General features: G+C 37.4%; 1 protein-coding gene across 1 annotated transcript; it reads right to left on the bottom strand.

The window, feature by feature from the left end:
* Nucleotides 1–407: 407 nt before the first annotated feature.
* On the bottom strand, nucleotides 408–7,900 carry mbip (MAP3K12 binding inhibitory protein 1). Its single transcript, XM_018663765.2, has 9 exons — nucleotides 7,751–7,900; nucleotides 6,688–6,807; nucleotides 6,285–6,494; nucleotides 5,601–5,697; nucleotides 5,177–5,242; nucleotides 4,636–4,785; nucleotides 4,087–4,184; nucleotides 791–829; nucleotides 408–695 (listed from the first exon to the last, which is right to left on the bottom strand). Exons 1-9 carry the CDS (start codon nucleotides 7,868–7,870, stop codon nucleotides 588–590), a joined length of 1,008 nt encoding a protein of 335 aa, XP_018519281.1. The 5' UTR covers nucleotides 7,871–7,900; the 3' UTR covers nucleotides 408–587.
* Between the last annotated feature and the right edge of the window lie 5,427 nt (nucleotides 7,901–13,327).

Below are 13,327 nucleotides of genomic sequence, written 5' to 3'. Positions count from 1 at the left end.
TGAAAATGTTAAACATCCATGAATTAGCTTTAAATCAAATGTATTTCCTGTTCTTTTAAAGGTGTAGTTCAATTTGCACTGTTAGAACTGGAATAATTTGTCAGTTTGTCAGAAAATTAGTCGCCAACACTCAATAATTCATTAGTTGCATAGTTAGAATTTACAAAAATATATTGATTACGGCTCTTCAAATGTAAAATTATGACGTTATATTAAACTGAACATATTGTGTTTTGAACCGTGGTCAGACTAAACAAGACGTCTGAAGATGTCACCCTGGGTTTTGTGAATTTTCCACTCTTTCATTGTGCGTAATAATAATCATTAGGTTCTACCAATAATGGATTGACTGATTGCAATCAGATTACACATTACATTTAACAGTTAATGTAAAGTTACGATAATGATGATGAGGAAAAAATACCTTTATTTACAGAGCAATTATATTTCACTTAACTACAAAACTATTGAGAGGAATTATTCTGATGTTCAAAGACATATCATGGCCACAGAATGAGGCTCATATGAAAACAGAGGAAACATGCTGAATTCATTGACAAATGTGTTGTGTTTGGGATTTGTGTTAGTTACAGTGGACACTCTGTTCCATATCCAGGCCCAAATTCATTCACCCTCTTTAGTAGCGCTGCTTTCACTGCATTGATCTTCTCATCCAGCTCTGTCAGACTGCAGACCTGAAGGACAGGGAGAGAAAGAAAAAAATGGTCAAAACAGGTTAACCTCCAATCACTCCTAATGCACAGAGAAAGGAAACAAAAAAGCTACTAACCTGAGCAGGAGACGTCTTTGGTCGCTTGTGAAGGTGACTCTACAACAAAACAAAACAAAAAAAACAAACAAAAAAAGAACTTAAGTACACATCAGACCTTTTTAATTAGTGCAATTTCTAAACCAGCCTGAGCTTTAACAAACATACTGAAGTACTTGTCTGCTCCCTTTCTTACTTCACCTCAAGGACTGAAAAAAAAAAAAAAATCATCAGAGACACAGACACAATTTAAAGGAAAGATATTTGTAAAATAAACTTAGGCTTGGAATTTCCTAATATCCACATGATGAAATGAAAAGAAGTAAACTTATAAGTAAAGAGCAGCAGACAGCCTCTAAAGAGAGGAATACCATATTTTATTAACATTCACTTAATATTAAGGTTATTCTTAATGGTATTTTGCCTTAACTGGAAATTTTAACAATACTTAGAGGCAGTAAATGCAGGGAGAAAGATAAAGGGGGTGACATCCAACTATGTCCTTGGTCAGAGTTGAACAGAGGACGTCACGATTAGATGGTATGTGTGTAAGAGTGCAGAAAGAAATATGTTTCAACTCCAAAACCTTGTGGAACTGTTTATTTTTATGTCACTGCATAATTTGTCAAGTAGCTTGCTTTGCTGTTCAGTGTTAAAAATGTTGTTCCTGAAGTCACTGGCCGACCGTGCACAGCTCCTCAGCAAACGCCAAACTACAGTATCTTCAGATATTGCAAGAGAAAAAAACAGAAAAAAGTGGTACTCCGAATATAAAAGACCCCATCAGTTTATTCAAAGACACTCAACATCTTTTGCTGTGCTCACACAAACATGCAGTGAGTCAAAAGCAGATGGAAAGCAGCATACTCAGAAGCAGCATGCTGTGCTGAGAAATACCAGTGTGAAGAGACATGCAGTATCTCAAGCACACTTACTCAGATAACTAAACACACGCTGGACAGACTCCTTCAAGATGGGAAATTAGAGTCTGTGTGACTCTGCTGAAGTCTGTCGGGCTGAATATGAAGTCCAATAAATTGCTGCCTTCTTTTGAGTCTGCTCTTCTCTAAAAAAGCACAGTGTAGTGAGAAGTTGTTGTTTCTCCGGTGAGCCATCTGCACTGACCTAAATGTTAAAGTAAATGTAACCAAACGCGTTGCATTTTTGATTCAAATCAACTTAAGTGTAACTCAAGGAGGGAAGCGTGTTGAAGTATCGGGGCATATCAGGGGAAACTCTATTAGCGTCACCCACAAACTCCTCTCAGTAAGTAGATTTCATTATGAAACAATTTTTTCCTGCAGCACACCAATATTCCACATGCCCATTCAGGCATCATACACATTAAATTCTGCAACTGACAGAAAGTGTGAGAAATGGACCAACTAAAAATACTCTTTAAGAGCTTCTCACCAATACACAATGACTCGTCTGAAAAAATGGCAAACTGAGTGAATTTTTTTTCTTTACTCTTTCTTAACAAATTCAAACATCCAAAACACATGATGTACAAACCACAGAGCAGCGGGACCTGGTCAAACATAGTGTCTACAGATTTTCCATTTTAAGATTTAATATTTTTCTGATATCTATCATCTTACATCATATTACCTAATTTCCCATCGTCATTCACTGTTTACTAATATTAAGGCTGAGTGAGTGGTGTGCTATTTACTTAAAATGGTCCATTGTTGCACCTTTACAGGTTCAGATCCCAGCAGCTTAGCCAGGTTTTCTTAAGTTCATACATACAAAACTTCAATTTGTTGCGAAATAAACCTCAAACCAGCACCTGCCACCTTGACTCAAGAGTCTAAAGTCGCTGAGTGGTGCCACCTGGCTATGCTACAGGAAAAGTTAAACTAGTTTTGATTCCATTGGGGAAAGGAAGGAGGGTTGTTTTCGATCCAACTCAACTACGTACAAGTACTTCAATACAAAATGGAGAAGCCGATTGTCACGTTCTGCGGTTCCCAAATTCTCCAAGATATAGCTCCAACAAGCAACTGGGACTTGAATAAGAAAAAAACAATGCTTTGAAACACATCACTTGTTTTCTTCATGCACCAATATTTCGACAATGGAGGAAAAAAAAAAAAACAATCAGAACAGAGTATTAAATTGAAGTGCTAAATGTTAAACATGGTTCTAAGCTTCAGGCTCATGTGATACAAGAGAGATGGCTATTTTGAGTACATATGTGCAGAAGAGTTTCCTCTTTTCCTCATTTTCCACTTAATGTTCAACAAAGATACTGTCTCTTTTCCACAAAACGAGCTCTGGAGCTACTGCCGTTCAGGATTCTTGGAACCTTGGTGCTATTCAGTGAACTAGGCCGCATTTCCACCAGTTTTGAGAGGAACCACTGTGATCAAGGATGTGTCATCAACAGAGGGAGTTGCACGACTGAAATCTTTCCAACCTGCAGACTATGACAGTCTCACTGATGTCAACACGGTTTACGATGGAAAACCTGCAAATTTTTTTATATTCCAGTTGGGAACTGACATTTCAGGTTCTGAAATGATTTATTTTTGATCAAAATACCCTGAGCCTGCTCAGAAGTCGGTGTGTGAACCAGAACAGAACCGGTTCCATGTTGGTGGAAAAGAGGTATGAGTCTGGTGAAATTTAACAGCTGCTGACTATCTGCATCAGAAGGAGGCACATGGCTGTCTACACCTCAACAAGCCAAGAGCAGTTGGAAAGAGCACGGACTGAAAGACGTATTTACAGAAGTGGCTAAAGCTGGCATAGAGCATAAGTCAAGTAAAATCTTATTTATATAGCACCAACTCATAACAGAAGTTATCTCGAGGCACTGTACGTATAGAGCAGGTCTAGACCACAATCTTTATATTATAAAATTTACAAATATTCCCACCATGAGCAAGCACTAGGCAACAGTGGCAAAGAAAAAACATGAAACAATGATATGTTTGTCATGTAAAAACAGTCTGATGTCCAGTTGATACACTGAATAGAATCATCTATGATAAAATCACGATAACTATATCTCAACAGGAAACACTAAAATGTCAACAGACTGTTTCAAAAACCAGAAATCACTTATCAGCTACATTTTGTTTCTGAACTGTAAGGAGCAATAGATAACTGAGATGTAGAAAGTGTTAAGTGTTCAAGAGTTGACATGTCTTTAGTGAATGAAGAATACATCTCTGGCTCTTAGGAGCTTAAATCTGTTCAAACTGTGTAAAATAAATCCTCTCTATGTGTTGGTTGACCTGTGCGTGGTGAGGTTGAGTAATAAGTAATAAGTGCTTTTCATTTGTCTGTTTCAAAGCCAGAGGACTCACCGTAGACTGAAAGTACTCGGGTGAGAGTCCTTCCAACTCCAGGATACGATCCTCCAGCTTCTTCAGCCTCTGGTAGACACTCAGTGGGACTGGACCCGCTGAGGAGTAAAACACTTGTTGAACAGCCTGAATACTGATTATTTTTCATAATTCAACAATCATAAGGTGGAGATTGGGAGTAAGAAGCACAGTCATAAGAAATCATGGGTTAGTTAAAAAAAAAAGGTTATGTCAGATCCTTTATTTATCAGGTAAAAACTAATCAAATGGCTTATTTTTAAATACTGATTTCTTGTCTTATTTGCCCAAAATAAGCTATTTCCAGATTAGTTATACTCTGTAATTACATCTCATAATCACACTTCCATGTGTTACACTTCCTCTGCCTCATAATGGTAACCTGGGACTTTTTCTGAAAAAGGGCAAACATTTCTGTTTAATTGGAAATTACCACCTGATTAAAGTTTTGCACTTAAAAAATATCAGAGCAAGTGAGACCACACTGATTTTAGTATTAATAAAACTTTTGTGTGTTTGTCCTCCTCTGACCTGTTGGGAGTTTCAGGTGATTCTCGATGTTGTGAAGTCGCTCTTCTATGGCTGTGTTTCCACAGTGTCTTACCATTGGGCCCCTCTGCTGCTCCCCAGCCTCTCCCCCACCACGAGTTTGGGGCCCATAAGTGTTTACCACCCGTGTAACTAGGGAATATAACACAGAAACAGAAACTGTAACCCAATATGAACCGGAGACTAGCTGACAACATGTCTAACAGAGTCTTAAGTCATGAACAATGCATGCAGATGCATAGATGCATAATTTCAGGCAAGTTGAACAAAAAACTTGTCATAATACATGCAATGCACAGTAAAGTGACATTTGAATTTAGTCGTATTGTTTTAGTTTGGTTTGAAATTATCAATAAACAAAATTTCTTGTTAAGCTTGTTTTAACAAGACTTTTAAGGATTATGGACTTTTGACTTTTTCAAAAATAATAGTGTGTAATTTAAAAAATGATGGCTGCAGCTCTTTAAATAAAGCTGTTAAGAAATGTCACATTGACATTTGCAGCAAATACTTATTTTCTTACCTTTCACATGACTTTTAAAACCTGGATAAGGAGTGAATACTGCATCTGTTCTGGCACAGCTGTTCTCTAAAGGGGAGAAAATTACTTTTAAACGTTAATCAAAATGTCATGAAAAAATGTAAATAAAAAAGATTAGAAAAAATAATATCTATATCCCACTCAAATGCTATTACCATTAATGTGTCATGATTTCTATTACTGGTGTCTCACACAGGCTTTGAATTTTAAAAAAGGCCCACTGTCTGATGTTTTTCTCGACTAAGCTGGTTGTGTTTTGAGGCCGAGTGTGTTACCTACTTCAGCCCCACTCTTGGAGCAGTTCAGCCTGACCTCTCGCCTGTGGAAATCAGCTCTCTCCCAAACATTGGCAATCTGTGTGCAGGCTCCCTCTCCACCCTGCCCCCAACCTCTTTCCCATTCTCACCCTGATTGCAGTCGATCACGTTGCAAAACTCGCGCACATTGTTTTCATTGATCTCCATCTGCTTGCGTTCCATAAATGCAGATATTCTCCGCTCGATCTAGGGTTTCAACAGAGAGACAACACAGATAATAAGACACGTCGCACTGATGAGCTATTGATAGGTGTCAAGAATGCAATGAGGTTTTCTGCCTACTTAATGTTAACAATCTGAAAACTGCATGCGGCAATTTACATTATGTGGAACGAGAAATTTGGTAGGAAATGATTCCAGGTAACCAAAAAAGTTGAATTGCTTGCCTATCATCATATGATGAAATATGAATACTGTTTGCTTGGCTACCAAAATAAATGCACAACAGAATGGGGCCTCTTGTCCTTCATCCACATGCAATCTCAGAGTAATGAGCATCCACTTCATAATCCATCAAGGACCTGGCCCTCTCTCAAAGCCCTCCAGCAATGTGGTCTGTTCTACCCGACCACAGCACTAAAGGACCCCTTATTCTCTGCCGAACTCGGCTTATCAGGTCTCCATCAAGCATTCGCCTCACTGCGGCGCGTCATGTGCACATCCTCGGGAGCAATTACTTCTGATTATTCATTTGCTTGACAGAGAGTAAAGAGGGCCCTAAAAATGTCACTTCCAGAACAGCTGACAGATCTGCTGACTGATCTGAGACCAACCTCTGACTTCCCAGCTCTGATCTGAACCATGACGTCATCAGCTGCCGCCTTGCTCTCTGTAGCCTCTGAGCTGGGAGGATGGTGCTCAGATAGTACAGTCGTTTGCTCTTTGAGTAAAGATGAAGTGACAGCGTCATCTGATGTGTTGCCCCTCGTAGATAATCGATCGCTTTCAGCATCCACCAGTGTCTTTAAGCTTTCTGAAACAGCCTAAATACACACAAAACTCATGTTGGGATGTGTCAAAAACAACAGTAATATATTTTATTTACAACTGACTCTCATTAACAACCAACAGAAAGGTATAGGTAAATATTAAATTTATGCTGTCCAATAAAATCATGCCATTTAACCATCATAAAAATATATAAATTGGAAATAACTTCCTGTGTGTCCACTTTACCTGTAACTTAATGATATGCTCCTGCAAACAACTGTAGACATTAGCAGCTGAAGATGATGGATGAGGATTCACAGCATCCGTGTTGACTTCAATTCTCAAAGCAGCATCACCTAATTTTAGCTTAAGTGCAAAAATACAAAGAAATTGAAGAAACACTGCCCTGTAAATAAGTATACAGCAGATTAAAAAGATATTGTGCACATTTGTCAGGTAACTGTAAACTACTTGGCTGATGATTTGAAAATCAATTAGCAACTATTTTGATACTCAATTATTCACTGATTCACTTTTCATCTATCTATCTGTGATTTGTGTACTGGTCAGACTAAATAAGCATTTTGAAAACATCTTAACGGAGCTGTGGGAACTTGCAGTGAACATGTTTTAAAATTACTTTCTGCATTTGTGTAAATAAAATGATTTATCAAGAGATAATCTTGGAGCCCTACTTGTAAACAAGTGGCACAATGTCACAATTATGCCACTAATACTGAACATGTACTGTAGTTTTAGTTATGTATACAGTAGATGTAGTTCATGTAGAGCAGATGTAAGAGTTATACATTTTACGTTTTGTCATACATTTGAACTTTATTCCTGCTTTATAAAACAAAGTGTAGGATAGTAATATCACAAATGCAAGTAATAGGAATGAGCAAATAGTCCTAAATTGAGAAAATTAATAATAAAGAGCTACAGGCTGCAACAAGACAGCTGCTATGGGGTAATAATGACTTTAAAACTGACGTAAAGTGGAGATATTTAGCTTAAGATGCAGGGAAAAAAACTTTTCTTGAGTGTCTGCTCGTGTCAAGTATTAAAGGTGTATTTTTAAATAGCTCACAAGTAAACACATGTGCAGATATGGTCTCATCAGTTTAATTGTCAAAACCTCCGCCTGTGTGTTGAGAAACAATGAATGAACGGAGGAGTCAGCTCGAAGTAAGCAGCTCTGCTAACACACCCGGTTGCTAAAAACATTAGCACGTAGCTAGCTAACTGCACGTACTGACAGAAAAACCGTCAACTCAGGGCTACGTGGTTCAAACAGGCGTCAACCAACCTCTTTCCCGAAGTCTGCAAGCAGCTTCAGTAACACACACATGCAGTCCGTGTAGCTGGACATTTCATTGGATTCATTAGGAGGAGCGTGATTTCCACTCGGCTTCATTGTCTCCGCCATTACTGTTCCAACGTTTACAGAATACTGCTCGCTGATTGGTCAGAATGAGGCGGCGGTGTGTGCGCAGTAGATAAAGTAGAGGGACACGGACACACACACACACACACACACATAATAATGTAGAGGATCAGAGGGTTTATTTAAGAGTACTAACACCACATTGTAAAACTACATTCACTGAAGTAAAAGTACTTAGACCCTAAGTACTAATATGCAGTAGAATTTCCCTTGTAAATGTGTAAATCGCAGGTCTATTGTTGCAGTATTTTCATTATTGATTAATTGTTGAGTCTAGGAAACATGAAAAATATATTGAAACAGTCCCCTCACAGCTTTAAAACCCAAAGATATTCACTTTAATGTGATTTGTTACAAATAAAAGGACATCCTTGGAAAAATGACTGTAATGATAAACTGATTATCATAATAGTTGGGGATTATTTGTCTGTAGATCGTTTTAGCCCTGCTTTAGATTATTATCACTCATACATTAATAATTAAAGTAGTATTATACTGTTGTAGTTGGTTTAGGTACAGACATTTAACTATATTATATAAGGCTGTAACTAAAGAGTATTTTTGCTGTGGATTAATCACATTATTATTATTTCTTTTAGTAATTCATTCATTGTTTGGTCTTTTCCTCTGAAATGTGGTGGACTAGAAGCATAATGTGGCATAAAAAGAAAATACTGAAACAACACAAGCACAAGTACAGTATTGGAGTATATGTACTTAGTTATGTTCCACAGCTGAAAGTAATGCTCTGTCTTGCTCTGTTGCTGTTTTCAAAATGTTAATAGGAGTAGATACTTTCAATATCTTCATTTCATTTATTTTTTCTAAAATATACAGTCCCCATATTTATAATTTATAAGCAGCAAATATTTAAAAAATGGTTTATAACACACTGTAATGTTTTATTAGGCACACCCTGGACTAATGCAGTCTACTGCAACCAGTCCTCTAATATATGTTATCATCATAAAGGTAGTAATGTTCAGTTCTATGTTGATCAATGACAAATGATCATATTTTATGATCTTAATCTGCAATTTGCCTACCTTATTTTAAACGATACATGTGTTTTCTGTTGCCTTCTAAAGTCATGTTTATCATTTTAAATTTGTTTCTATTCCTTAATTCTTTTTTTATGTCTTTATTTTCTTTTATTTTTATATCTGGGTTGCTGAATTTGTATGTATGTTCATACCTTCTGTTATTAGCTCTGTCAAAGTTTGTTTTTATAATGTTTAAAGGATGGAAAGCACTTTGAAATGGTCCTGTATTGAACGACATAAAAAGTTTTCTTTACCTTGCCATATAGCTGTAAAATAAATAGATAGTGCAGGTAATGTTGATATTATGAGGGGAGGCTTCAGTAGAATAAAAGGTTACTTATTTCTCATTAAGAGTACACAAATTCCACAAATACTCCCACTGCTCATACAATATATCAGTGCACACTAAAGCTTTTTAGTAATTGATGAAATGCAAGATGACTGATGCTCAAAAAAAAAAAAAAAAATCTTCTGGCTGTACTCACTCAAATGAGCATAATTATACATGCATCTATCTACACGAACCACAATAAGCCTACAATAAAATAATTGAGTATATTGTTCAGGATTTTCACTCTGATTTATATCTGCTGTCAAATGAGAAACAATCCGACATGGCTACCTGCAGACTCAAATGTGAGATTTGAAGCCACATTTAACTGTATTCTCCATCACTTACTTTTCAGACAGGAGAAAGAATGGTCTCTCAATTATAAGAACATTGTCCCTCAGACCACGGCGGACTGTGCAGCAGGGCATAGGGATGGGAACCTGGCCACAATGGCGTATTTTTCTGTGTTGAGTGACTGTGGGAAAATCTCCCTCCTCTATTCAGACATTTTTCCCTTCTTTTCATATAATGAGGAGAGAGACTGATGAAGGCAACAACAGAAAAAGAACAATTACAGGCAATGAGAAAGCACAACCACTCAGAACTCAATAATACTCTCTAGAAGGGTTAATCATTTTAGGAAGGGGTCTGAAGACAAGCCTTTTTAGTTTAATTCATCTCTGGGGTGATATTTTTTTCCCCCTGAAACAGGAAGGGAACTGTAACACTTGACATGGTTTGACATGCTGAGCCATTGCTGAATGTTCCCACACAGCGAGGAGCTCAGAAATTAAAAAACTGCTCATTTAATTTGCCTGGCTGCAGATCCAAGTGTAGTGATTATTATTTTTTCTCTTTAAAATGGAAAGAAATTTGATTTAAGGTACTTAAATGAGCCAAGAAAAAAAAAAACCTTGATGATATTTAACATTTTTTAACCAAATTTCACAGGCTTTGAGTGTCACTTTGTGCTTAAAGTATCAAAAGTAGAAGTATTCATATGCAGAATGGGTCCTGTCAGCATTGTATGATATAAATTGATCATTATTATTGATGCATCAACTCAAAAGCAGTACTTTAATTTAGTAAGTGTTCAAAGGTAAGTGTTCTACACACTATGTATTATATATTATACTCTAATCTGAAAAGTAAGTATGGCTGAGAAATACATATGGTGAGGTAAAAAGTATAAAGTAACATGAAATAGAAATACCTCAACTGTACTTGACTGTAGTATTTGAGTGAATGTATTCAGTTACTTTCCACAACTGGAAATGACTGAATGCACTTAAATGTAGCTCAAAACTGATATCTGCAAGCAGGTATAAAAATGCATTCACAGGCTGCTTTAAAATTGCTTACAAAAGAAAAATTGATTCAAAGTCCACTCACTGGATTTTCCCTTGGCTTTCAGCAACATCTGATGGCCTTCATCAGCAGGTGGAGTCTGCTCAGTTGTCACGAGGAGTGAAGAGGTAGCCTGTTTATAAGTGGACAAATACTTAATTAATGAATATAATGAATAAAAAGTATTCCCTAAAACTTCTTACATGTTTGTAATGGTGTCATGTTGTTTTGTCTATAATTTATTTCATGTTTATGCACATTTCTGAAGCTTAACATGAGTAATTCTATTTGTGGACAAATACTTTCATAACTTAAAATGTCCTTATATCTGCTCACAGTTACATGTATAATGTAACAGCTTTTTAAACATTCTGTGTGTATAGAAAACACATTCAATAGACAAACAAAAGGCAAAACATTTAGTAAAACTTGATTGTTTGAGAGTTTAAAAGTACAGAGTTATAATAACCTATTGCAAACTTTGAGGTGCAAGAGCATAAAAAGAAATTCAAAACCCAAAATGCCCCAAAATTAGCTGTTAATACACTGCTACCTTTGTGTTCTCCTTTGTAAGTTAACTAGCAAATTTTCTACTTAAGCTTACAAGAATGTGGTCTTGGCAAAGAGAGTGAATTTGTGTTATACAGGAAACACAGTGGTGGTGGTGGAGGAGGTGGAGGGAAGTGAGTGAAGAGGGATTGTTGCTGCCTCTTGCCTCAGTCACATCAGCCACCTGCAGGAAAGTAAAAAGGTCCGCTTTTGAGCCTGTCTGCTCCACGGCGGCAGATGATGTTGACAGAGCATGAGACAGAGTAAAGGCCAGACGGGAGGGTCAGGAGAAAGAGGGTGCACAATGTAGAGAGGCAAGTGGATTTCAGTGGGAAGGTTTTGTCTCGTTTTACTGAGAGGGGAATAATTAAATGTACTCCTTTCCTGTGGGTTTGGAACTCAGCTCCCCATGGCAGCTGAACATGTAGAAATGTCGCATTTAATATCCATCAACTGATGTTTTTTAACCATTACGGTGTATTTTGAGAACTCCTTGTTCACCATGGAGCAGGGAAACATCACAGTGAACAGAAGAGTAAAATATGCTGAGATGCCTGGTTATTTCACTATTCAACACTTAACAAAACTACAGCCATGCTAGCTGCTCTATGACGCTCTTTAGTCTTAGCAGTGTTTCACTGGATAAGCAAAAGATTAGACCTATTACCCATAGAGGAAAAGTCATGAGATCACCAAAGTCATTGGGATTCATCCTCAGGGCACCATGAATATCTGAACTAAGTTTTAATAGCAATCCATCCAATAGTTGTAGAGCTATTTCACTAATTTCACTCGTTAGCATGCTAATGCTAGCTAATTAGTGTTCAACACAAAGTAGCCTGGCACTGACACTGATAGGAATTATTATCATTATTTTGGTCACGAAAGTATCGGACAAATTCAACCTGTGACCTCTGACTGTGCCAGATGAAAAGTTAAGGGATCAAGTATAGGATAGTTGATCTATCATGTCTACCTCATGGTGGCGCTAGATGAAAAGTCAGGGGATCATCAAAGTCCATAGGGTTCATTCCCTGGACAAACATTATTGTCTGCACAAAATTTAATCATGATCCAGCCAAAAGCTGTAGAAATATTTCAGTTTGGATTACAGTGGTGAATCACCCCACTCAGGAGAGATGGCAGACCAGCATGGCTAAAAAGCCAACACTGACCACAATGAGACATGAAAATGGGATTTCAGTCCTCACACAGAGGCAAACCCAAACTCTCAGTGAGTTAATACATAAAATGGGAAAACCACCACACTCCTGCGCAATGCAGTCTCCACCGAAAGTTAGTCACAAAGGTAGACAGGCAGGTTATTGCTTTAAGCCACTTCTGACTCTGAAGAGCGTTAATGATATGGACAAATCGCAAAGGATCCTCATAAAGTTATTAACTGGCTTTTACTGCTGTGCACTGCTGTTCCTGCCACATTTCCAATCAGCAAGAGGAAGATGCATGGCCACCAGCACTCCAGCCCTTCCACATGCAGTCGCTTAATCAGCTTAATAAAGGTTCCCATACATGTATGGGGCCATTCAAGAGGTCTCTTTCCTTACCTCTGATCAGATAATTTTCCATTACATGCCTCTGACTGTATGTAAATCATACCTTTTTAGACAGCTCATATCTGACAAGACCACGTGACACATCACACAGGTGGCAAAAAAATCACATAACAAAACTATATCGCTGGTGGGATAACAAAAGCACCATTTGTGGTGTTGTGTTGGTTGTGTTGTTTTCGGTTTTCTTCCAACTCTAGTTGGTCAAATTTCACTTTTGCAACAAGGACGTCTCATACATGTCGTCTTAAAACTTCTGTTTAAGGATCATTCCTGACTTTGGAAACAACAGTTCAGAAAACAAGTGAGGTATCTAAGTCAAACTACAAATACCACAATGTAAGTCCAGCATTCAACACATTTAAGCATCGCAGAGAAGTATTATTTGCAAAATATATATTGCAAAAACACTTACTATGCAGAACGCCCCCTTTGCATTACACTGATGCATTAATATAAAAACAGCAATTCTGATGTTGTAGCTGGTCAATGTGAAGCTATGTTATTATTTAGTACACTGTTGGGTGCAACCTGTTTTACAATATGATGACTGGTTTTGTAATTAGGAATTTAATGGAATAACTAATCTTTTCTAGTT

The sequence above is a fragment of the Lates calcarifer genome, linkage group LG19, assembly GCF_001640805.2.
Source record: "Lates calcarifer isolate ASB-BC8 linkage group LG19, TLL_Latcal_v3, whole genome shotgun sequence".
Lineage (NCBI taxonomy): Eukaryota > Metazoa > Chordata > Actinopteri > Centropomidae > Lates > Lates calcarifer.
This window is presented reverse-complemented; position numbering and strand designations above follow the sequence as displayed.